The sequence below is a fragment of the Amphiura filiformis genome, chromosome 5, assembly GCF_039555335.1.
Source record: "Amphiura filiformis chromosome 5, Afil_fr2py, whole genome shotgun sequence".
In the NCBI taxonomy this organism is placed as follows: Eukaryota; Metazoa; Echinodermata; class Ophiuroidea; order Amphilepidida; family Amphiuridae; genus Amphiura; species Amphiura filiformis.
This window is the reverse complement of record NC_092632.1, coordinates 18,825,308-18,851,559: the sequence shown is the minus strand read 5'-3', so window position 1 is coordinate 18,851,559 and position 26,252 is coordinate 18,825,308. Positions and strand designations below refer to the sequence as shown.

Below are 26,252 nucleotides of genomic sequence, written 5' to 3'. Positions count from 1 at the left end.
AGCACCTTGGAAGTGATCATGCAAGAGTTTGTGTGTTACGACATGTTTTAGGGGGAAAGCCTTAAATGCTGTAAACAAAGTGAATCAGAGTTATTAATATCATAGGGGACTTTCCGTATTGCTCAATGTTCAGAGTATTGCACCATAGAGAAAAACACACAGGAAGTGATGTAATGAGAAAGGTTAATGTGTATAATTAATCTTGAGAAATCCCAAGCTTGCATCATCAGTGAAGATGTGAATGAAATAATGGTTTATTAATAGATTTCTGGTGTATACAAATCTGGAGGCTTGAATTTGAACTTTACAGAATGTCATGGGAGATTGTAAACTCCACATGTGTGTGATAAAGAAACCTGTTCCCTGGAGAAAGAGAGAATGGTGAAAGAAACACCATTTTTGGAGAAAGCAGCGCGAAGGAGATATATTTTGGAGAAAGCAGTGCAAGAAGATAAGTAATAGGAGAAAGCAGCATCATTTTTGTGTGAGGATTTCATACGCAAGGATATTTATAAATGCAAGTGTACACTGGACTTCGCTGATTTTCAAGAAGACCGCTGGTTAAGTACTGATAGAATAAAACTGATTGTGTGATTTTATTGAATATGCAATATTGTTGTTATATGTACCAGTTATACTTTGTTTTCAATGAAAGACTTAGATGTTGTTAGCTTAATCAAACAGTATATTTGTGTTGTGCATTCGTGTGAGTTCGGGTAAAAGGTGATTTTGGCCTTGAGTCCAGTACGACTCGTAACAGTGTGCAATCATTAACACCATGTAGCATCATTATTATTGACATTTAAACACAAAATGTCATGTATTCGTAATATACGCGGGCTTTAGATGTCGACTTTCACCATGGTGCACTGTGTATTTCGGCCACTCCCCAGCAAACTCTGGAGACGCACCGAATTGCATTTGCGGTTCTTTTCTACCATAATTTTTGTCTTTGTGTCCACTTAGTTTGGGAATATTGAGCGAAAGCACAAAACAAAAGTAATTAAATTAAAATTCAACACTACTTGTCTATTTCGCTTACCGGGAGCGCTTTCAAGGAACTTCCTCGTCGTCAGCCGATGTTGTTAGCTCTGATGTTTTCTTGGAAACGGCTGGAGACCAACCTGATCAGGTGACTTCACACTTGATGATGTCACCGAAGTGGGAAGTTTCCTGCCCCTGGTGACGCTGGGTTTGATCTAATTCCAATCCCGTGTCTCGGTTCAATGAAGGTCCTTGCTTCTTGATCTGGATAGCTTCCAGTACCCTCCTGGGAAATTCTTATGTTTCTTTCTCCAGTACTACGTTGTCCCAGCCTATTTGATGCATGTTTTGCTCGCTTTTACATGTTTTTGTACTGACGATTTGGAGCCAGCGGCTTTAGACTTGTGTTCCACAAGTCTCTTTTCCAGCTTCCTGTCCGTCTCTCCGATGTATGTGGCGTGACAATCTGCACATGCAATTTTGTAGACTGTTCCCGACTGTTTCAACTTCGGGGAGACTAAGGTCTGACGTAATCATGGTAATGTCTGATGTTGTTTAAATGCAGTAGGAACATTTGCTGTATTAAACACTCTACGTAGTCTTTCAGAGGTGCCTTCAGTGTAAGGTAAGGTGACAGTGAAGGCGGACACAGTTTCCTGTGAGTTGGATTTATTTTTCTTTTCGCGAGTGCGTAAGAAGGTCCAATCTCTGTATCCACAACTACGGAGCGCTGACTTGATGTGCGATACCTCCTCTTCCTTATCCGAAGGATTCGTCACTATTTCATCAACGTTCTGACCACACTTAATTTGATGAAAATTCTTGATTTTAAAAGTATATAAAAAGTACAATAATATACAATTTACTTCATTTTTGGCTGAAGATGTTTTAAATAATATGTTGCATAATAGTTTTCAAAACTAAATTGGGGACTTGGTTAACAAAAATTATGCGCGATGTTAAAGTGTCCCATGGAAAACATGTCGAGTAGCAGTAATTAGCAATAAGGTTATGGTTACTCATCTCATACATTTTTTGTCTATATAGTTTAGTGCGCCAAATAACATTGAAATAATTGTGTTAATCATAATATAAATGAATTACATATCAAAATCAATTTGGCTGGCTGGATGAAATTACATGTCATCAATAAAATGATACTAGGAATTCAGTGATGTCAAAGAAATATTTGATATGTATAAATTCAACATTTCTGTTTTTATTAAATGGTTCCTGTGAAGTTGACATAGTCACACGCGGAGGCGCCCTTTGCTATATTGCTAAGTTGTCTAATTTAGCAAACGCCTGTCCGTCCGTCAGCACACGGTGTTCATGGAGCGCCGCTTGATTAATATCGGATTTTTGTGTCCCTGCATTCTAAATCAATGCAAAACGTTGTACTTAAGAGAGGTCGGTTTATAGCGTTTAAGAATATTGCCGTGCGATTTGCAGGATATGTATTTGTTTCTAATAAATGCGCAAATCATCACAGCTGGGTTCAATAGTGCATGTTTTGTGAAATAAGTGCGTGATTTCCACTAGGGCCTTGAGCTGAGTGCCACCGATTTATCAAAGGCTTCTTGCAGATTTGAGGTTATAGAGTGTAGAAACGCAGTTTGTTAATAACCTAACAGGATAACTAAAGAGATCTTATCTCGAAAATGATCGTAGCAGATGTATATTTGGTTGCTTTATAAATACCATCTTGACAATACCGACAGAAAGGAAGTATCACAAAAATAGGAACAACTGAAAATCTGTGCCTCATCATTACAATCCGATTTGTAGATACTTGCATCTTGTCTACACCACCTAGCTGAGGGAGGAGACAATTGTGCTATTCCTACATAAATCGGATGCAAGTACTCAATGTTTTGCTTAAGATGCATTCATCACCAATAACCGTACTGTTGTAGCGCCGATCGACGTATCTTTCTTGTTTAGACTACTTGCATTGGCAATTACTATTCCATAAGATGCTGGAATATGCATTTAGCAATTCATCTTGGTGATCTTCAGTATTAATAACCAATCCAGGTTAAAAATATCTGAAACGGATGTTGCTGAGTACGGGCTGACAAAAAGTCAGTTCGTGCACATTGTTTGCTAGCACACTGGAATATTTTGTGCAGGCATTTACAGCGGAGAGAAATTCTCCTTTTAACAAATTTTCTAGTAGAAGTCGTGATAGACCTAAAGAAAAGGAAAGACCAAAGAAAAAGGAGCAGTCTAAATCAAAACCATCTAAAGAAGAAAGCAGCACTAGTGGCACTAGTAGACCAAAGCGACGGCGTTTAGAAAGAATGGGCGTCTATCCAGAAGGACAGGATGGATGTCCAAACTGTTATAAGTGTCTTCTTATAGTCTTTAACATTATATTAGGGGTAAGCATGAGACGTTTTCTAGTTATGCATGAAATATTATGTTAAGTTTTAAGTGTCTGGCACAGTAATCTTTATTGTGTTTGAAATGTGTTTATTTTAATCGAATACATACTAAAGTCCTATAGTGGTATACTATCTGTAGCTTTGGTCCCACTTTTGCAATCACTTTTTTGTGATTATATATATTTGTGGTTAAAAAACAAACCTTTACGAAATGCTTGAGTATTTGTAAGTTGGTTGGTTTGTACAAACATGTTATTTAAAGTGAAACAATACGGCTAACCTACTAACAGATCACATTTTTGACAAGGTCACTTAAAAATTATAGTGCTTTGCATAAACTAATTTGGGTCCGTATGCATAAAACAAGCTAGACTAGACTTGGAGAGGGACTCTTTTACCCTTTTTCCCTCCTCAACGCTAGCAAAGTACAAACATTAATATGCAGCCGTTAAGCTACATTATTTGCCCGTAACAGTATCTACAATTATCATGATTATACCAAAAAGTTCCTTCTTCGTATATAGGAATAATCTCCATACTTAGCCAGGTCTAAAGATAGACTTGGTGAAACTTGTTTTGTGTAAAGGAATTTTGCAGTTTATTCATTCCGTTTGATAAAAGACTCATATACAACAACAGTCAAGTGTCCTGCGAATGTGAACACTTTTAACATCTAGCGAAAAGATCTAGCACACCAGCATAATTGCCTGATAATATTTTATTTGTTTTGTTACCTTGTTGCTGTGTGCGCGCATTTGCATCATTTTTTATTAAGAAGCTCTAATCATAACTAATACGACTATATAATACACTGTCAGCATAATGAAATAAAGCTGATTAAAGATTTGTCCATATAAATACAACTTTACATAGCTGTATTCTGTTGTTTCATAATGTGTTGTTTTGATGCAGTGTGTTGATGAACTATTGCATTAGTCAACACGTCTCAATAATAATCATCTTGTGTGTACAAATGACAACATAACGACACATGCCTAATTCCTTTTGTTAACATAAAATTGATATCATCTTAGATATTGTTATTAATAATATATAGGAACAGCACTGTAGCTCACATCATTATTAAAATCTACAGGCATTCCTTTGAAGAAAATATATGAAATGCGATGTTAAACGTACCCCAACAAAATTTTAAAGTGCAAAATATATGCACACATTGGCCAGAGGATTTGAAACATCGCTGAAAAAAGAAGAATTTAGCAAACTGTAAGTTGAACATCTGTCCAATATCTTGTCGCTTTCACATTACGTACTGGATGGCAATGTCTTTTTCGCATGAAATAAGAAAGATTATGCTAATCAGTGGGATGAAAGGTGATACCTACCTGTGGTTACAAAGCTTACAATGGCGCAATCATGGAAAACCGTTTGAACGCAGAGACGAAGAAACTTTAGTCCATAAAATATCCAGATGCCTTAACAACGGTAGCCAAATAGCCAAATTGTTTTTTGAAAATAGGTGTGTCGGGTGGGAGAAATTACCAGCCTAGAAGACAAAAGTCCTTCTGGTCACGTGGCTAACACATAAGGCAAAGGATGGTCTCGAATCACTCCAAATGAGCTTCTTGCGTGGTTATTACGTGTTTTTTACGCGTGACCTTTTTATTGCAACTGAAAGTCCCCAAACACCTTCCATCCCATTGATTAGCCTAATCATGAAGGTAATAGTACCTTCATGGCCTAATCCCACTTATTTCATACAAAGAACATTTCAATCTAGCAGATACTGTAAAATCGACAGGGGATAATGGGTGAATGTTCAGCTTACAGTTTGCCGAATTCTTCCCCTTTCTGCGGTGTTGCAATACTTTTGTAATTGTCTACACTCTTAAACCTTGTCAGTTGACCAATGATTTAATTCCAATAGACTTGATGTACTACAAGACTATAAAATGTAATTTCCATTGACATATTTCATTGATGGAAGCAACGATGACGAGGATAATTACATTAGATGAAAAGATTTGAAATGTTGTCTTAATTTGTCTTTGAAATTCTTAAAAGTCATTACCCATTAATTTAAATCTCTACTACCTTCATGCTCAGATACTCAGTGTATGTTTCCATATATTATTCTTGACCAAATTATTGCAGTGATAAATCTTGTCAGTTGATCAATGATCTGACTGAAATAGACTTGATGTACAAGGCTATGTAGCTACGTGTTATCGATATATTTCTTTGACGGTAATAACAGATGACAAACATATTACATTTGATTAAAAAGAATGCATTTGAAATGAATAAGAGTTTTACTTCAATCCCTCATTTCAAATTATCGGTTTTGGTTTCTCTTTTGTTCAGATATCAAAACTCAAGGGATTAGAAAACTGGAGATGAACTGGTCTGCAATCATAACACTATTGTGCTGGGAGGACACAGTAGGGTACATAACCATACGTATATAGTGGCCTATTGGGCTAAGCATAATTATTATCGGATATCTACCACCGCGGGCGGTAGTTGATGCTCTATTCTGTCGTAGGTGGCATACTTTCATATCACCGTATAATAATAGCCCGAGTTCTACAGTCCCGCGGCCTAAAAACCATGTGCGTATATTGAGGGGAAGGGCTTTGTTTGTTTTTTATGAAACATTAACGATTCAGAATGATGGAGATGATATGATTATGAATTAGTTTATTGTCCCGGTAAGCACAACTCATACCCTCTTACCTAGGCTCCTCTCTCCCCCACCTATTATAACCAACTCTTCCCTAGCCCAAGTCTTCTTCCTCCTCCTTGCCTCCCCTTACATTCGATATCTCCTCTACCCTACTTTTGAATCCAGAAAAATACAGAACTAGTTTTTTTTTGGATTAAAAAATATTATCCTGTTTTGCCAAATGAAACATAACTAAATCCTACTCCTTTAATTAGTCCTAACTGGCATTGAAAGTAAAATTTTAATATTTGGTCAATTTTTGGCAATAAGGGCAAAAAACATGCATTTTAGGGTGTTTTCGACCTTTTTCACATTTCCAATCTTTTTCATAACCAATTAGCAAACATAACATATAATATTAAAATTATGAGCTAACTCTTACTCCATACTCAAGATTTTGAATGCTTAGACCTGTGCCAAGTCTTACAATTTTGTGACTACAATTGTAAGAAAACATGCAAAATTGCATGTTTTTGGACCAATTGCAAAAATATTAAAATTTGACTTTTATTGCCAGTTAGGACTAACTAAAGGATTAGGATTTAGCTATGTTTCATTTGGCAAAACAGGATAATATATTTTTAATCCCAAAAAATTAGTTCTGTATTTTTCTGAAATGGGGAGTAAACACTATTCTACCACTACCACCACTCTCGAGCTCTCCTTACCTTCCCGTTCCACTTCCAATGCTCTCTCCCATCTGTTTCTCTTTCGCCCCTCCCTCCCCCCCCCACACCCCCGGCTTTCCCCCCCCCCATCTCTCTCTCTTCTCATTTCCGGGCTAATTTCTTCGAGCAATAAATATCTCAGTGGAATGGAATAAAAGTCTACCTAGTCTATACTGTACTGGAAGTGATATAGCTTCAATCGATCAATCTTCAATCGATCCCCATGTATACGATATGCATATGAATAGACACTTGAGTAGGCTTCAAGCGTGTATTCTTTTATAATCTGGGTTGAAATATTTCGATGGTCTATATTTGGTCACCGAGATATAAGCTATGGCTAATTTGGAAATCGAACCCACGCTTTTAAATGTATAGATTGACTTGTTCGACTTATCTGCCCGTGAATATTGCACTGCGAAATTTAAATATTTCTTTTGTATACTTAGATCAGGTAACTACAGGTGATAATCTTCCTCACACGTTTATATAACAAACTGAAATGAAAATCGAATCTCCTTGCTACAAATTTTAAGTTACTAGCAAAGGGTAGGAACAAAGATATCGATAATCATGTCAGTCAAGGACTTAGGCAGGATAATAGGAAACCATGTGACCGAAACTAAAAGCAAAACTAAAACTCAATATTTGAAATGAGGGATACTCATAAAAATACTTATAAGTCATTATTACTATTTGAAATTGGAACAAATCCGAGATAATCAGTAGGTCTATATGTTTACACGATGGCTTTACCCATCATGGCCATCATTATGAATTCAGAAGATTAAACCTACTATGCATTACAAAATATTGAACTTGTTGACTGTATAGATCAAATAAGAGGATTAGACGAGATATACGACCCTCCCTCATTAATCGTATGTAGTCTTTATCCAATTAACTAGACACAGTAATCCGCTTTAAGAGAGATTTAGCACCAGCTGATTATATATCCATAGATTGAAGTTGGACAGACCATGCAGTGGTTGCTTGTTTGTTGCTTGTTTTTGAGCACTTCTCGATTGTCTGATTTATATTTTTAGTGTTTATGAGTTATTGCTTATCGTATAAAATCTTTTGTTGAGGGCGTAAGGTTTGTCCTTTGAAATACTTTAAACGACGATGTAAAAGAATTGATTTATTTTAGGATTTAAGAAAATAATGAAATGACCGAAATTAAAAAAAGTACACATGAACAGGGGTTGATATTTCAAATACCAGCCAAGGTAGGAAAAAACAGGTCATTTTGCATATTTCTCTTGCTGTATTCTTTTACATAAATAAAGAAACAGTTTCGAATTCAAAAATAAATAATAGTGTTTTCTTTGTGGTTGATCACGAAAGATCTCCAGCTGACGCTTTTGCTAGTAAAGAAAACTATCAATGCCACTTTCGATTCAAATACTAAGCGGGCAAATCTCTACAAAATCATCAAGTAATCACCCAATACAGCAAAATCAAAAGTAGTTTACTCATCAGGATTCAAATAGGAAAATGTGCAAAATCTTAAAATCAATCACATATTACAATATTATTCCAAGATAAATTCAATCAAGAACAATTTGATAATGGTGCTTTCAATCTTTCTACACCAAGTAGAAAAGAAAAAACGTAACATGCGCACGTCCTCACATATTAACGAGAGCAAATATATATTGCGAGTAATATCTGATATGGGATTTACAAGTGTTGAGAGGTTCGGAGTGTATTGCCATTGGCGTATGTATAACACAGTATCAAAAGTCGAGACTTCTTGATATGCTTTAGGTCTTATAAAATTATAAATCCAAGAAACAGTCATGATCCAATTATCTGGCGAAGTAATATATAGGGACGAAAGCCATTGTTTTCTTCGGTTTGAGGGATTTGTGTATTCAAGATAAGTTGAAAGTCAAAAAGCCATATTATTTATAAAATTGTACACACCCAAACAATATATCTAACTGTTTAAATACATCATACAAATGAAAGTATGGAACAACAGATGAAGTCCTAAAAACTGTAAAAGCATAGATATTCCAAGCAATGTTGAAGTAATATCTGGATTTATGATTATATCAGGATCTGACAAAAGTTCTACTGATCACGCCCGGACTCTAACAATGGTACAAAATGAGTTATGGACTGGCTTCCCATAAATCTAAATAATCACCGAACCCATGTTTTTGTAAAACAAAAGAACTTGATTAGTCCAGCAGTAGAAGTAGATCAAAGACAAGTTACCAAAGTCTCCGATAGCACCATAAAAGATAATAATGTTTGCTTGAGTGTACATTCTTATTCGACCAAAACTAGTTTTACTCGTGAATCCCTCCTGTGAATGTAACATCCCTGTAATGGATTAATCGTGCATCCTGCAAAGTATACATGTGTTATAGGGCATCCAAAGGTTGGGAAGAGCGTCTCACAAACTTTCCACATGATGTTAGTTTTATTACAAAACCAGACCATACGTAAAAATGTCTCTTGATAACTTACCTTGACATATCATTAATCTCAATTCAAAAACATTTTACAGAATGGAGGTGATTAGTTAGTTTATTTACAATGAGTAAGTCAGAACAACTAATGTTCTCCGCAGTAAAAACAATTACGTTTTCTTACGTAGTATTTTAATGAAAGTGATAATATAAAACAAGAGTAAATTGGCATTTAGTCGTAGAATATGTCTATTTGTCTATATTTATTAAATATGTTTTTCGTAATTGACAGATTCACAGTTCACTGACCAAAATCAAATATCATAATATGACGATGGAGGTAAAAAGACTCTGACGAACATCAAGTATTAATACCATCTGAAAATGAGATGATTCAAAACAATTTATAAAGAACTCATCTTAAGTTATAATTATACAAATTAAAGCAAACAAATGATTAAACAGTGTTTGTTTGATATCACAGTATAGTGAATAGTTATAATATAATAGAGAGGCGGCAAAACCAAGAAATTATGAGATTATGAGAGGCAGTAACTAGATTTTAGATACCTGATGTTTAGCTTCTATAATTTCTTTTGGCAAACTATTCCATAGCCTAGGACCAAGTGTTAGAACATCAGTGATTTAATGGATATCAGTACGATAATTCTCTTTCTTTCTGGTATTATAATTGTGAATCGACTTCATATTTATGAACAAGTTGTCAAATGATCTTGGTAATAAACTCATATGATATTTGTACATAAATATACCCAGTTCTTTATTAAATACTTGACATATATTAAGTAAATTGTACTTATCGAACAGTGGTTTGGTGTGGCATATGCAAAGATACGAACTATTTGTTATATTTCTAACTGCTCTTTTTTTGGAGCTTCACAATTCTGTTTAAATTATAGTTATTACCGGAACCCCAAAATATTATATGTACTGGATGGGATTAAAAGTACCCCAACAAAATTAGTATGCGAAAAATGTATGCACACACTGGTCAACATAGCCAAAGGTATTGCAACATCGCTGAAGAAAGTAGAATTCGGCAAAATGAAAGTTGAAGATTCATCCAATATTCTGTCGATTTCACATTACGTACTGGATGGCAATTTTACTTATTTCTTTTGCTGTATTCTTTTACATAAATTAAGAAACAGTTTAAAAAAGGTAAATTTCATAAATAAATAACAATGTGTTCTTTGCTGTCGATTAAGAAAGATCTTAAGCTGACGCTCTTGCTAGTAAACAAAACTATCAATGCCACTTTAGGTCCAAACACTAAGCGGGAAAATCTCTACAAAATCATCAAGCAATCACCCAAAAACAGCAAAATATAAAATAATTTGCTCATCAGGATTAAAATAGGAAAATGTGCAAAATCTTAAAATCAATCACATATATTATTCCAAGATAAATTCAATCAAGAACAATTTGATAATGGTGCTTTCAATCTTTCTACACCAAGTAGAAAAGAAAAACGTAACATGCGCACGTCCTCACATAACGAGAGCAAATATATATTGCGAGTAATATCTGATATGGGATTTACAAGTGTTGAGAGGTTCGGAATGTATTGCTATTGGTGTATGTATAACACAGTATCAAAGGTCGGGACTTCTTGATATCCTTAAGGGCCTATTAAATTATAAATGAAAAGAATACAGTCATGATCTAATTATCTGACGAAGTAATATATAGGAACGAAGGCCAGTTATGGATCTATTATTTTCTTTTTCGGTTTGAGGATTTGTGTATTTAAGACAAGTTTGGACACAAACCAATATTATTTATAAAATTGTACATACCCAAACCATATATCTAAATGTTTAAATACACAATACATCATAAAAATGAAAGTATGGAACAACAGATAAAGTCCTAAAACTGTAGAAGCATAGACATTCCAAGCAATGTTGAAGTATCTGGATTATATCAGGTTCTGACAAAAGTTCTGCTGATCACGGTCGGACTCTAACAATGGTACAAAATGAGTTATGGACTGGCTTCCCATAAATCTAAATAATCATCGAATAAAACGAAAGAACTTGATCAGTCCAGGAGAAGAAGTAGATCAAAGACAAGTTACCAATGCCCTACAAGTATTGCTCATATTTCAAGTCTCTGATAGCACCATAAAAGATAATAATGTTTGCTTGAGTGTACATTCTTATTCGACTAAAACTAGTTTTACTCGTGAATCCCTCCTGTGAACGTGATATTCCCGTAATGGATTAATCGTGCATCCTGCAAAGTACACATGTATTATAGGGCATCCAAAGGTTGGGAAGAGCGTCTCACAAACTTTCCACATGACGATAGTTACTTAGTTTTATCACAAAACCAGACCATACGGCAAAAATGTCTCTTGATAACTTACCTTGACATAACTGAATATTTTCCTCCGGACTGTTGCTGATAAATAAATGAAGAGATTTCATATTTCCAGTCCAAAAAAAAACCAGTACTCACTGTGGACGTTTCGAAGTGTTGAGAAAGAAGTCTGCTAGACTTCGAAACGTCCACAGTGAGTACTGTTTTTTTGGAACTAGAAATATAAAATTTCTTCATTTATTTACCATGACATATTATTAAAAATTATCGAGTCAAAACAATTCTACAGAATCAAGGTAATTAATAAGTTTATTTACAATGAGCAAGTGAAAACAACTAATATTCTCCGCAGAAAAAAACCCCAATTACGATTGCGTTTTCTTATGTAGTATTGGAATGGAAGTAATTATATATAACAAGAGTAAATTGATACTTAGTCGTAGAATATGTCCATTTATTAAATATGTTCAACGTAATTGACAGATTCAAAGTTGACTGACCAAAATCAAATGTTACAATATTGTAAACTTTCACGAAGATGGAGGTAAAAAGACTCTGACGAACAACAAGTATTAACACCATCTAAAAGGCGATCCAATACTAACCACACGGGAGCACTGCTTGGCATGTTGGTTAATCATTTTCACACGGAAGATTAAAAATGGAAATTCAAAATTTCGGAATTAAGTTATGGAAACTATTCAGATAAAGCACTAGACTCGATACTCTCGATTGATATTGTAGACTGAGATTGATATTAAATATTCTTAATTGCGTAGGTTAAACCTGTTAAACCTATGTTATACATATACTAATTTCAAGCAGGAAAAGATTTACGACTATTAAAGAAATATTTGTAAGGTGGTAAGAGTGGAGCGTGCCTTTCTACGCAATATGATATTTAGCGGCATTAGTGCTTCACCCCATTAAGTGAGTGCTCGTCAGTAGAAGGAATTTTGAAATTAAGCCAGACTCATGGCTAAATTGGGCATGACCATTAAGATTAGGATGGGGGATATATAAATGGGTAAATTGATAGATAGGGAGGCTCTATTAATCCGGGGCTGTGAAACAAACGAGCAATCCATGCAGAGTATATAGCAATGGAGGTTCCGGAAGGATGTGCTTACTGTGTTAAATGCTTGCTCTACATGCTTAACGCCATTCTTGTGGTAAGTCTAACAGGTCGTATCAATTGTAGCTATTAATAATATATAAATTTACTTGTGGGATCATTTATTATTTCTATGTTTATAGTGATATTTTTTTAAATAAATTTCTGCAACCTTGCATATTGGTACTACACAAGTCTGTAGGTACATTGTAGGTCGTGATTTGATAGAATGTGCATTGTGATTATTGGTATCAGCTTATAATTGCAATGCGATCATCTTTAATTTCGTGAAAGGAAGTTTTAAATTACGATTTATTGTGAATAATGTCAATATAATACAACCCCTTATTAGAGGGCTATACTATGGACATATTTTTTGTACTTAATTAATAGACACAATAGTTAGTTGACGTCAAGTGCGAGCATGTAGATAATTGTCTATTGAGTCTTAAATCGTTTTACTTTACATTTTCTCGATCTAATCATTTTCAAGCAATTACTATACAATTGTATTAATAGACAGAAACAAAGTCACCAAGTTAAGGTTAATAGTGCTTCGTTTTACAATGCGCTATATCACTAATATAAGTCAAGTGAATATGGTCATACTTAATATGCGCACACACTCTTTTCAGTATGTATACCCATAGAACATCACCGTAAGATTCACACTCGTCCCGACACCCTCATGCACCATCTGCATCAAACACACCCCATAGTGTGTCGATCCTACTCTCACCGCACATACAACCCACACACCCCTACACACCCCCACACCCCCACACACCCCTACATACCGGAGGACCGTTCTCAGGAAGGCGCGTTATATAAACATTGCAGTTTGAATGCCATGTATACAAAAGGAGTATTTCGTGATCCTAGCATCCTCTTTTTAGTAGATATCCACGAAAAAAGCTTATTCCCAAAATTTCACTTGATTCTGATTTTGCGTTCACGAGTTATGCATGATTATGTGTATTACACTGCTCCATAGACAATGTGTTGTAATTTCGTTCTGGTATACCAGAACGAAATTCAAATTTCATGATATCTTTACCAAACAAATTAATCTGCAAGAATTGTTTTGTACATAAACATTATGTAGCCAGAGGTTTCCAGTGATATAAAAATCTCAACTTTTTTGAGAAAAGTGGGGGGATGATGCTGTGGATCACGAAATACCCTTTTAATCAATTATGTCAAGCGAATGTGGACAGATATATTAGCACACCCCAACACTTACGAAACTCACACCAAAAGACCTCCACTTTACATATCGTAGCGCCCCATGCAGTGGAGTTGCGTTTTCAGGAAAGCAAACATTAACTAAATAAGTACATTATGTTATTCAAATATATTAAGCGGGTGTGGATATACGTATGAGCACACAGACACCCATACCACTCGTGAATTTATCCCACCTACCTCACCTAACCCCACACCTACCCGCCTACTTTCCCAAATTGTCATACAATTGTTAGTTTTTTATGTAGTGGAGATCCGTCCCAGGTAAATGCACATTAGATAACAAAACTTAGTAGGAGACAATCAAAAGTGCAGAACATTTAATATTCACAAACTTGCGACAAACTTTGGTCTTAATAATGAATTAATTGTTTTATTATCCCGAATTCAAGTTGTCGTAATAATATAGCCTACATCTTTGAATTACGTTTGTCATCATCAGACTGAGGTGAACCCAGAATGAATAGTTGTACTTTTACAATTACTGTAGTATATACATGAACCACACCGTATGTCACGCGCACCACGGGTTAATTATTTCCCAGCATACCACAGACCCTGTCTACTTGACGTGAATCACAGTAGTTGTCCAACGTATTCGTCATGTATAGGCTAATGGCTATGTTCATGTCATTAGCATATTCTACAATGTATACAACAGAAACTATATTGTATATTAATTAAGGCATGGGATTTACGTGATTAAAAGAGCTAGACATAATTTAGAAGTGTTTAAGTATTTTTTGTTGAAATTGATTACATAGATAATCTTCAAAAGTTAATTATGAATGCTTCCATTGTTTTCTTAACCTTTCATAAATGACGGGTTTAATTCCCAATCCGCTGCTAGTGTTGTCTATATCCTCATATCTCATTTTCTTTATCAAAAATGCCTTCAGCAAAAGTATTATCAGTGTTCGGCCTAAATAGATGGATGTAAAAGAGCCATGTCATTTGTGTAATAGGATAAGCGTAACTTGATGGCTGGATTGTAAATGGTATAAGTACACATGCACAAGTGTTAGGAATGCCACAGACAAAGCTGCCAAAGGCTGTTTGTGTCTATAATTAGGCCTATCGACATACAGAGAAAGGTATATATTGCTGAGTTTGAATGGGAATGTATATTGAAATGTTTAGACAAAATGCCTATTTAGAGTGCATGGTGAGGTAACAGCAGTGATCACAAAGACACGGACATATCAATGTGTAAGAAGACCATCAGTCGCCAATTAGTTTAGTCTTGCTAGCCGTCAACATGGGGGCCAGAGAAGGATGTGTATGGTGTATGACTGGTGTATTGTACATCTGCAACACAATACTATGGGTAAGAGATATCCACCATTAAATCACTGCTTTCATCTTGATTGTTTTAGTTACACAATTAATATATCTTTCATCATCAGCAGACAAATGTTTAATTTCTTTAGTGTTATCATGTATCATTTTGAAGTATTGTGAACTCCATTACCCAGAGTTTCTTGGAGAGATTTCTCAGCATGGTATAACACTATTGCTGGCAAACATAAGGATGTGTGAATACAATGTATCAAGTTCCACCATCATGAGTCTGGCTATTCAATCATCCATCACTAAAGTTAGAAAGTGTATGAAGTTTCGACAACAAAACCAAGATGATTGTAATAGATGATGATGATCACCTCAGGAAAAATCTGGTAACCAGAGATATACCTCGTGGTTAGGATATGCCAAATATAAAAAGACGTTACGGTAATAGCTGACAGAGGTTGGCTATTTTACTTCTACTGTGGCATCTCGCTAAATGCCATTACTTCAAACATCATTGATCTCTTCAGACATTACATGGCATTTTACTTGGGTCGTCTCGAGTGTCTTAGAGACCAGATTAGACAAGTCACGCTTTGCCAACGGTAGATAGATAGATACAGAACAAGGCCTGGGATAGATACCGTCGTTGCAACTATGGTATAAAATAAAATATCTCAATCGAATCATTATTGTAGATGTAGAATTCACTCAATAATCAGCATCATGTGGATCGAGAAGATATCGTGACGACAGAGTGACGACTATTTCATCATTTGTGGCAATTTCCTCTCAGTTTGCACCCATAAACTTTCAAAAGTTGAGTATTAGTCAACCGGATTGTATATAACAGCCGTGATGGGATTAGAAGATGCCGGTGAAGGATGTATATTTTGTATAAAGTGTCTTCTAACTTTATTCAATGTAATACTAGGGGTAAGTTCAATAATAGCATATTGTGATACTCAAATGTATCAAGATTTATTGTTTCACTTCCTTTGTGCATACTCTGCAAATAACTCAACTGCTGAGTAAAAAGGGAATAGAGCAAGAAAATGAGTGATTTGAACTTAATGTGGAATAAATTGTACTCATAATGAGTAAAATATAATCAATATTGAGTTCCATTTGGGTATAATTTTGTTGCTTTGTTCCCGTTTTACTGAACATGGAGCAATTGTTGCTATTTTCTATTTTATTTAGAGCGTACTTTTTGTCCTCTCAGTTTTGGTGGTACTAATAAAAGTAACAACTTAAAGTACCAGGCTATCTTTTTGTAATTTAGGAAATAAGTAAATTAGCAACTTGAGTGATGTAACCCAATTTTGTGTTTGCCCAAAAATGTATTGAACTGAAAATGTAATTATTTGCTTAATGGATTTCAGTAATGGGCAATATTTTATGTGAAAATCGCAAGAGGAATTTAGATGGTGATGCCACTATTCTGCAATTTTGAAACAAAAATTGTAGATCGTCACACACAGTTTAATTAAAATTTCGTGTATGATGGTAACCAAAATGATACACTGATGATTCAGCCATTTTTGGTTTTTAATTTTGAGTTTGTGAGTTCTGATCTGTGTTCCAATTTGTTTCAACGCAAAGATACTAATTAAAGAAGCTATAACAAATCACTGAATTATGATTCAGAAGCCCCTATTTAGTGCTCACCGGATATTTTGGTAAACTATTTTTGGAAATAATGTACAGATAGTCAGATACATACATTTTGCAGGATTTTTCTCGTATTGTTGCACGTAATTTGCAACCTTGGTGCAAGCCAATTTAGTATGCGCTGATATTTACAAAGCCGTTTAAAACATTTTTCCAAATATTGAATTCTTTTATTCATTTGAAGTAATTGAAAGTAAATAATAAGATCTGAGCTATGGAAAAAATTTAGATCTGAATTATTATTACTATTTTATTTAATTATTATTTTCAAATACACTTTTTAAATGTTGTTTTTAGCCAACTTGAACACGACACCTTTTCAATTCATTTGCAATTTATCTAGTAAATGAACGCAAATTGTTTGAATAAGTTGAAAAGTTCATGACGTAATTATATTGTTTACCAATATGATTTAATTACACGTGAGATGCGTCATATTAAAATAAACTTTAACCGAATTATGAGAGTTTGAAATAGCACTACACTATGGCCCAGCAATGTGTATAAATAAATGTGATACTTGGTAGGTCGAATGGTGCCTCAGGCGATATGGACGTATACGCTTCACTCTGTCATGTCTCTAGTAACTTACGATACGAACGACTGATAATCCCCAGTAATCATCTTTCACTCTTCCTTATTATTCTGGATATTAACTTCCTGTTACAAAAACTGTATAGCATCTATCATGTCTATCAAACTATCAAATCTGTTCTCCTTCAGACAATGGCCAACATGATTTGGTATCTTCTTACCTTAGGGTTTGGTGTGTAAACTTGAAATCCGTTAAATTGAATACACACTTAAGATTACTATACCAGTAATGACGAGATGGTCTTTCATTTTCACTAATGATGATTAAAAAGTTTGGTAAACCTTCCCGCAATTAGGCTATCTTGTCTGTGAAGTATTTCAAGCAATCTATGAAGACATAATGAATGTTAAAGTAAGTCAGTGGCAATAGCATTGCGGAAAGAATCATTCCCATCATTACTAGATTCTATAGGCACAAAACTTACCTTACCAGTAAATTTTGTCACTTATGTTTCGTTTTGAAAACGTCCTTATTTGGTGTGTATTTTCTGTTTTGCCATAAAACCAGTTTTACCTGAAAAACAACAATACCTGACTGTAAAATATAGAAAATCCACTGATGAGTAGAAAAAAGATTCGCCCACCAACTCTGTATAAAGGTATACATTGAAATTGAAAATAAAGTAATAATCAAATGTTGCGTCCCTTACAATGGTCATTTACACTGGTCTGGACATTGAGAACCAAAGCACTGCAGGCTTAGTCTTTAACAAGGTATTTAGGGGCACACTATTTGATTTCCAGGGGAGGCATGGGGGTTATTTGGGGGAAAACAAAATCCATTTCGCCCCACTGATGAGTAAAAAAACAAAATTTTGCCCCAGCCAACTCTGTATAACTACAAGGTATAAAGGTATACAATACTGTTGTATTCTGATACGCTAATATTTGTGCGGTAAAACTTACAGATTTCGTTGTGGTGCACTAAATATAATAACTATTCGTATTTTGCACTTTGTTGGTATTTGATACTTGTATGTTGCAATGTTAGCGCAGTATGGTATCTATGTGTTGCACGGACCAGGGATATGAGACACACAGATTTGATATTTTGGCGCTGCTCGTTACCTTGTGTTGTACTTCTGACGTTGTATCTGTGGTTTGTTAACTACAATGTGATGCTGAGCTTGGATTGTGGTATTTTCCCCATGAAGTCTATTGAATTCCTTCGATATTTATACTTACTAGTCAGATGACATCAGAGCAGTATATCCACGATGTATTTGTACTTAAACAGTATACTTAGGTTATATTTATAAATGTGCTTTTATTAATACGCACGTGACTCATGGGCATGACATACCAAGACCAGCAAGCGTGACAAAATCCTCATGCATTGATCACTATACAGAAAAGCATAGGAACTCTGTAGATAAATATCATCAAATTTAAGTATTAATTGAATAGTAAAATTATGACACATGAGGGATTCCAAATTTGTAATATGTTATCAAAAACAACATTTTGAAAGTATTTGACGACGGAAAAAAATTCAACGACAGAAACGTTTACAATATAGCCACAAAGTTGAACAAAATAGACAATTTAGCTGCACAGTAGTCTCGTGTTGTTCCGCCTTTGCATTCAGATGTATAGGAAAAGCGCCCGCTTCAGAAGGTCACTTCGTGGAGGTGGTCACGTGCGTATTTATAAAACCGCATTTATAAATATAACCGAAGTACACTGTAAAATTTAAAGAGTATTATAGAAAAATTGATACATTTCCCAGTTTCATAAGTATAAAAACACACCTCCAGGTGGTGTATGACGTGCAGTCCCTAAATTCAGTAAATTTTCATCGTCAACCGTGTAATTGAATGGGATTATTTTGAAATTTTAAAACGCTTGAAATATCACAAACAAATAGGCCTATGTTGATAAATAATATAAATACAAGCTAAAACCGTTGGGGTTCGATAATGAACCCCACAAAACTAACCGAGTATATGGAAAATGCCATACGGCCGGGCGGTTTCATGAGTTGCCGGCTCGATCATGTCATCCGCCGCCTGCACACCTCTATACCATATAAGTACCAGTATGAGAAGCATATGTAACTGGCTGATTAATATCCTTATCATCATCATCAGTCGGCTGCGGAGCAGGCGACTACAAGCTTTCTCCAACTAATGCGATCTTGGGCAAGCGAAACAATTTTGTTTGGCTGCAGCATCCCTTCAGTATCTCCCAGGAGGTGCTGGACATACTGTAAGTACAGTGTGCGCGGCCGTCCCGGTTTCCTTTTCCCATGTGGTGGAATATAAAGCGCATATTCTTTCACAGGCTCGCCATCTTCAAGACGCAGTATATGGCCGAGAAATTTGAGTTGATGAATCTTGACTCTGGCAACCAGTGGAGTGGTGTTGGTCAGGTTGTAGATGGTTTCGTTTGGAATCCGATCCACACGCTTGATGTTTAACAGGACTCTGTAGCAAGATGTTGCAAATGCATTGATCTTGTTTTCCATGTCCTTGGTAATTACCCATGACTCGCACCCGTACAGAAAGACAGTAACACACGTTGTCTGAAACAGCTTGATTTTTGTTTCGATTGGCAGGGACGGGCTTCTCCAAAGGCGTTCCAGTTTCCAGAAAGCTGCCCAGGCTAGTGCTTTTCTTCTTTTAGGTCTCCAACACTAGAGCCCATCTTGGAACCCAAATACCTGAAGTCTGTGACATGGTTGATGGTACTACCATAGACTTCAAGTGCTGGTTGGGCGTTACAGTTTGCAGTCATATATTCTGTCTTAGGTGCGCTGATTACAAGGCCTAGATCTGCTGCTGCAGTTGCACTCCTAGTAAGCTGTGACTGGGCCCGGTCTATGGAAGATTCCAGCAGGACAATATCATCAGCAAAATCCAGGTCATTCAGCATCTTGGCAGGATACCTGCATGACCGACGTGGGTAGGTAACAATTCCAGAGTCAATTCCAGAAGTTGATTTCATCAGAAGGTAGTCTACCAGGATAATAAACAGGAATGGTGCCAACACATCACCCTGAAGCACTCCAGTTGTTACTTGGAAAGGCTCTGAGATACTGCCATCTACCATAACGGCACTATTGGAGTCTTTGTAGAGCACCTGGATGGCATTGACCACAACCTTTGGTATTCCATAATGCCGCAGCACTGAAAACATGACGGACCTGTTGATGGAGTCGAAGGCTTTTTTGAAGTCCACAAAAGTGACTGTTAAGGGAAGTTGGTACTCCTTGAAGCCTTCCATGATCCTCCTCAAAATGTGTATTTGCTGAGCACAGCTGCGACCAGATCTAAAGCCAGCCTGGTTGCTTCTCAGTAAAGGATCAATGTGGGGTCGGATCCTGTTCAGAAGGATCTTGTTGTACACTTTTGCGGCAATGGACATAAGCGAAATACCACGGTAGTTTGTCATGAGAGAGAGGTCACCTTTCTTTGGTAGAGGAATGATTACATTCGTAACCCATTGACGTGGTGGTGTCAGCGTTGAGAATACTTCCATACAGAATTCGAGAATCATATCAATCATGCTATCCCCTCCTCCCTGAAGTGCTTCTGCCGCGGAGGTGGTCACGTGCGTATTTATAAAAGCGCATTTATAAATATAACCGAAGTACACTGTTAAATTAAACAAAACATTGACACATTTCCCAGTTTCATAAGTATAAAAACACCCTCTATACCATATAAGATAGTTTAATCACTAGCATGAGATGCATGCAACTTGCTGATTAATATCCTTCTATTTAATAGGTAAGCGAGATACACGGGCTTCGTTCTACCACAAAAGATTGCTGAGAATATAAATGAAGATAATGAAAAGCGTGTCTGTATAATATTTATATAGAATGAATTTGCAACGGCTAACATTTGAGACTGATTGTACCCTATGCAATTGCCGAGTGTTGTGAAAACATACATTAGATATCGAGAGCTCAGTGCCAGGTCTATACAAATATATTACATAATAATTATACAAAGATAATCATGGTAAGCATCCACAGTATCTTCAATTCAGACATGAGATGAGAAGAGTATCTTGGTTTTGATGTACTCCATGAAAGTATCTAATAGGACGGAATGTAATTCCAGGGCTTAGAGCCAGTCTACAATCCGATGTTTCTCATTTATTGGAAAAATTAAACAGCCATTTCTACCTTTTAAAGACTTTGGCGACAGAAGTGACCGACTCAGAATATAACACAATGCATTATCCAGGGCGTTAACTGGGTTTTTGTTTTGGGAAACAAGTAACATTGGATTTTGGACATAGCCACTTCTGGCGCTAAGCCCTAGTATGTTCCACATGGAGACTTTCCCGGAGTCCATTAAAACCAAGATACTCATGTGTGGAACCATACACATAGTGGGTGATTACCATGTCTACCTTGTACAATTTTCGCTGCAATGATGTTACCTTAAAGCATGTTTAAAGCATCACTCTAAATGATGTAAATAATAAATAATGTTCAGTGGTACACTTCAGCCAACAAGGGAACCATATTCAACTGCCTGATTAATATACCAATACTCAGAATGCGATATAGCGGGCTTTACATAAATAAAAACTTGATGAAAAGCGCCTGTGAACCTTCTTTTCAAATCGTACACATGTCTTACCAGATTTTACTCACTAACAAGGCATGTCCAGTTCTATACCATCGCGTATACCAGTAATCTCAGTTTACAGTAGCCATGTGAAGTCAGTAACCCATAATTGATTTATTAACCCAATAGAAGTTGTTCGTTATTCATTTCCTATTGATTTCCTATGGCGTTCATCATGCAGCACACAGCTGCTTTCATATGTTTCAATTACAATCGAGACATTATATCCAGTGTTAGGTATATACATTGTATATTTCTTAAATGTACACTGAAGTTTTAGTCATATTCGTTTTTGTACCAAATAAAAGTGGCAAAGAAACCAGTGCCCCCGGTCACGACAGGCAGTTGGTACATTGCGATCCGTTGTTACATTTCGCCAAATGCCAGTAAAAGAGTTCTGATTTATGGTCTTTTTAAAACCAAATTTATTTGGCTCACTTTAGCACTAAGAAAAGCACATTTTTGAGCGCACTTTCCCTAAGTAATTCTGGGAGAGGATTAATGGGATGGCTTTTAATGTACCGACGTTCTTAAAAAAAAATCTTTTGGACGTCGGTACATTTCCGATTTTATGTCCCTCCCTGGTCTCGAAATATCCAACCAAATGTATGCGATTTTCACCGGATTTTCTGATGAAATTTTAACCCACCAAGTTTTAAAGAGTCCAACAATTGATTTGACTGAAACATATGGTGGGTTCACCCACCATAATTGTCGACTGTAATGGTTAGCGTTACCCCCGGAAAGGGCGGTGGGTTAACAATGGTGTCACTACAATGAGCGCAAAGGATGGATCTACGATTAGTTTGAGTCATTTGGCATTTTGGGTGAAAACACAAGTGTTTCTATATGCTGTATGAAAAATGGGTGGGTAAGACGAGAGTTAATGCACTGATACGGCACTGTCAAAGGCATAATAAACATAATGATAACGTAATAAATACACCTATACAGATTTTTTTTAATAGACAGCTACAGTCTCTCCATAAAATATGTTATTTTTTTAAATAAAAGAATATGCATGTAAATCATATTATGTTGCCTGTACATGGTTAGAGGCGTAACGAAAGGCGGGGTTACTGTACTCTCAAAATTGATGTATAAGTTGAAGTTCTCTTGCTTCATTATGGAATAAGATGGATTCAGTGATTAGTATGCTGCGTTATTGTGTTTAGGAGTAAGCTTCCATGGGTAATAATTAGGTTAATTTAGTGCACATAGAGGGCGAGAACGTGTGGTTTCACGTAAGTGGTTCATTACGGTGTAAACATTTGGACTTCTGGAATTATTATACAGCGACAGACTATATACGGATGCTTTCAAAGTCCTTGACCGAATTTTCCTGCATAAAAAATGCTCAAATGGCAAATAATTTTAGCCATAATGCCTTTTGGTCTGAATCTTGATACACACATTTGTGAAAAATCGTTAGATTATTGTTAATCGAAACAAATGCACTAAATTCACGCGAGTACATACATGCCTACCACAATGTCCTTGAGATTGTTTTGAATTGGATACTTCCACAATGAACCAATTACAAAAAGTGAAAAGGAAAAAAATTTCTGTTAAAAGGTTACCTAGAGCTGGTATTATCGGTTTCTTTTGTCGCTTTTGATGTGGAAAATTTGGTGTTTTTTTTATTTGTTTTGTTTGCGTTCAATCTTATGGTCTTGCTTTGTTTTTCATGCCCCTTACTACTTTTTATGTAATGTATTTTATTATTATTAATATTATTATTAATCAACACTTATATGGCGCTCTAACAAAGAGCACAGCGCCTTACAAAATATACAGGCAAAAATGAAGCAAGAAATAAATACAACCAACATTAGTACAAATGTGTTTTAAGCAAACGCTTGAAAGCAGGCACATACACCGCCTCCCTCAACTGGATAGGCAACTCATTCCATTTTAATAAGATTACTCACTTATTTGAAGTATGCACTATTATTATATTTAATGTGTCTTATGATATACACACATGTATATTTTTGGCGAGTAACAACAATGAATCAAAAAATTAAATAATAACGACAGATCTGGTCTGCATACATGTGATATCAGGAATTATTTTGTTCGTATTGATTTAGCATTGTGTCAAATCGTTTCAGAACACTCATACCTTAGCATTGTACGGTCAAGTGGAATTGGAAAACAGAATGTCATGTGTGCATCTTCTATCATGTCAATCAACGAGATCGCACAACCTGCACATTAGGAAAAGTGACCGGCTGCTTGTGTACACTCGAAATAACACAGTATTTAGTATGTTGAAAGATAAACCTCGTACATGGGTTTCTTTCACGGTATACCATCTATTCTAATGATGAGAGTACAGAATAGTATTGCATTTTGTATAGTAACTTCAAGAACTTGAAAGCTGAGCGTAATAGATGGAAAATTATATTAATGTAGTACAAGGTATGATTATGTTATTGGCACCTTTATCAATAGGAATATTTGCATAGTGTTTGTTATGAACGAAATATGATTATAAATTGAATAAAGATTCCCATTACAATTGGTGACAACCCCCCGAAACAACTTTCACCGAAAGTCTCTGGTGTTCATTGTGCGCAGAGTGTTCAGGGCTGATCGTAGAACGTTGAGTCCTTTCTCGATCTCTTTCACCTATGTCACACGGATATACAGATTCGCTAAATAAGAATTTTAAGGTAGAAAAATATTTTAAGTCTATAACCCAACGCTACCTTGGTAAGATAAGGATTATACTTTGTTAAATGACTTCACGATCTCGAAAGCTGAGCGCAAAAAGAGGAGATATATGAACAAACGATTACATACGTTGAATGAAGATTCCATACAAATGGTGACAAACCCCGAAAAACAACTTTCCGCGAAGTTCTCTGGTGTTCATTGCCGTCAAAGACATTGTGCCCAGAGTGCTAGAGTAGCTGTGATTTGACCCTTAAATATAAGAGCTTTATGCTAGAAGATTACGCGTTTTACGTGTTTTAGGAAGTCTGTAACCCTACGCTGCAATGCTAAGAAAATGATTATTTTGTTAAGTGACCGAATGCTTGTGTATATACACTCGAAATAATACATATAGCTTTAGCATGTTTCTTTCACGGTTCATCATCTTCTATAAATAGAGAATATAGAATAGTATTACATTTATAAAGTAACTTCGCGATCTCGAAAGCTGAGCGCAATACATGATATCTTTGCATACTGTTTGATATGAACACAGTCGAATGAAGATTTCCATTAGAAATGGCGACCAAACCCCGAAACAACTTTCATCGAAGGTACATTGCCGTCAAGCTCATTGTGCGCAGACCGCGCATGCAGCTGTAATTTGACCTCTCAAGCACCTTTGGGTCCTTTCTCCCCCTTTTAGGTCACAAGAATCTAATGATTTCTGGAGCTGTAAGATAGAAGAATACACTCAAGTGCTTTACAGGAAATCTTTAACCCCACGCTGCCTTGTTAAGACAAGGATTATTTTGCAAAGTTTAAACATTAAATCTTTAATGGTCCTTAAGTAAGTGCTCGACTTAATAGAAATGCACCAGGGAAAATTAAATGAAATCTGCCTGTGGCGGGAAAGCAAATGACATCATTTCATCGCATGCTCATTTGGAGCATAAACCTGACGTCACAGACTACACGTTTGCACTGTAACGCCTGCCTATTTGTGTAATGTCCCCGCGGCTGTCATTGATAGAACATTGAGTTTGTAAAGAAATGCCGATTGCTGTCGAATTATGATATGATACCAGGTCAGTGTTTGTGGGACTTTCATACAAAATCCAAATTTGTTATTGAACATCCCTGGTCGAAGATCAATGGAAGGCGATAATAGAAAAGAGATAGTGGTACTATTCGCCAAAATAAAGGACTTTATTTATTTTCCTTTAAATGATTAGCGTCGAAAAGTTTATAAAAGGGTATTTATTATGTAATGTATTACATGTATAACGTTACTCATAAAACAATGTGTGCATTGTTTGGAAATCATTTTAACAGACTTACAACATAGTTCTTTGCTGCATTCATAATATGTGGATCTTTGATTAATACAAAGTATGCATATATGCCTACATCATATAATATGCGGAACTAAATGCTTTGGGAGTTAGCTAAAAGCAAGGATCTAAACCAGACATGACAGGGATAGGTGAAGAAGCACGTACATATAAATTACGGCCAATTGAATACTCTGGCTGATTGAATCCGTAGCAAACATTGCGTCTGAGCCGGTATAACAATGTTTTACCATGAATATTGA

General features: G+C 35.9%; 1 protein-coding gene across 4 annotated transcripts in view; it reads left to right on the top strand.

Moving 5' to 3' along the window:
- Positions 1–2,319: 2,319 nt before the first annotated feature.
- The window catches only part of LOC140152753 (CD9 antigen-like), a 44,261-nt gene continuing 20,328 nt past the window's right edge, over positions 2,320–26,252 (top strand). The window contains exon 1 of one of the 4 annotated variants that reach the window (XM_072175235.1): positions 2,320–3,368. In XM_072175235.1, coding sequence (XP_072031336.1) covers positions 3,288–3,368 — 81 coding nt within the window. In that variant the 5' untranslated portion in view covers positions 2,320–3,287. Of the gene's footprint in view, positions 3,369–12,566; positions 12,667–14,884; positions 15,181–15,410; positions 16,077–26,252 lie in introns of those variants that run through there. The other 3 variants (XM_072175238.1, XM_072175237.1, XM_072175236.1) reach the window with 3 other exon arrangements.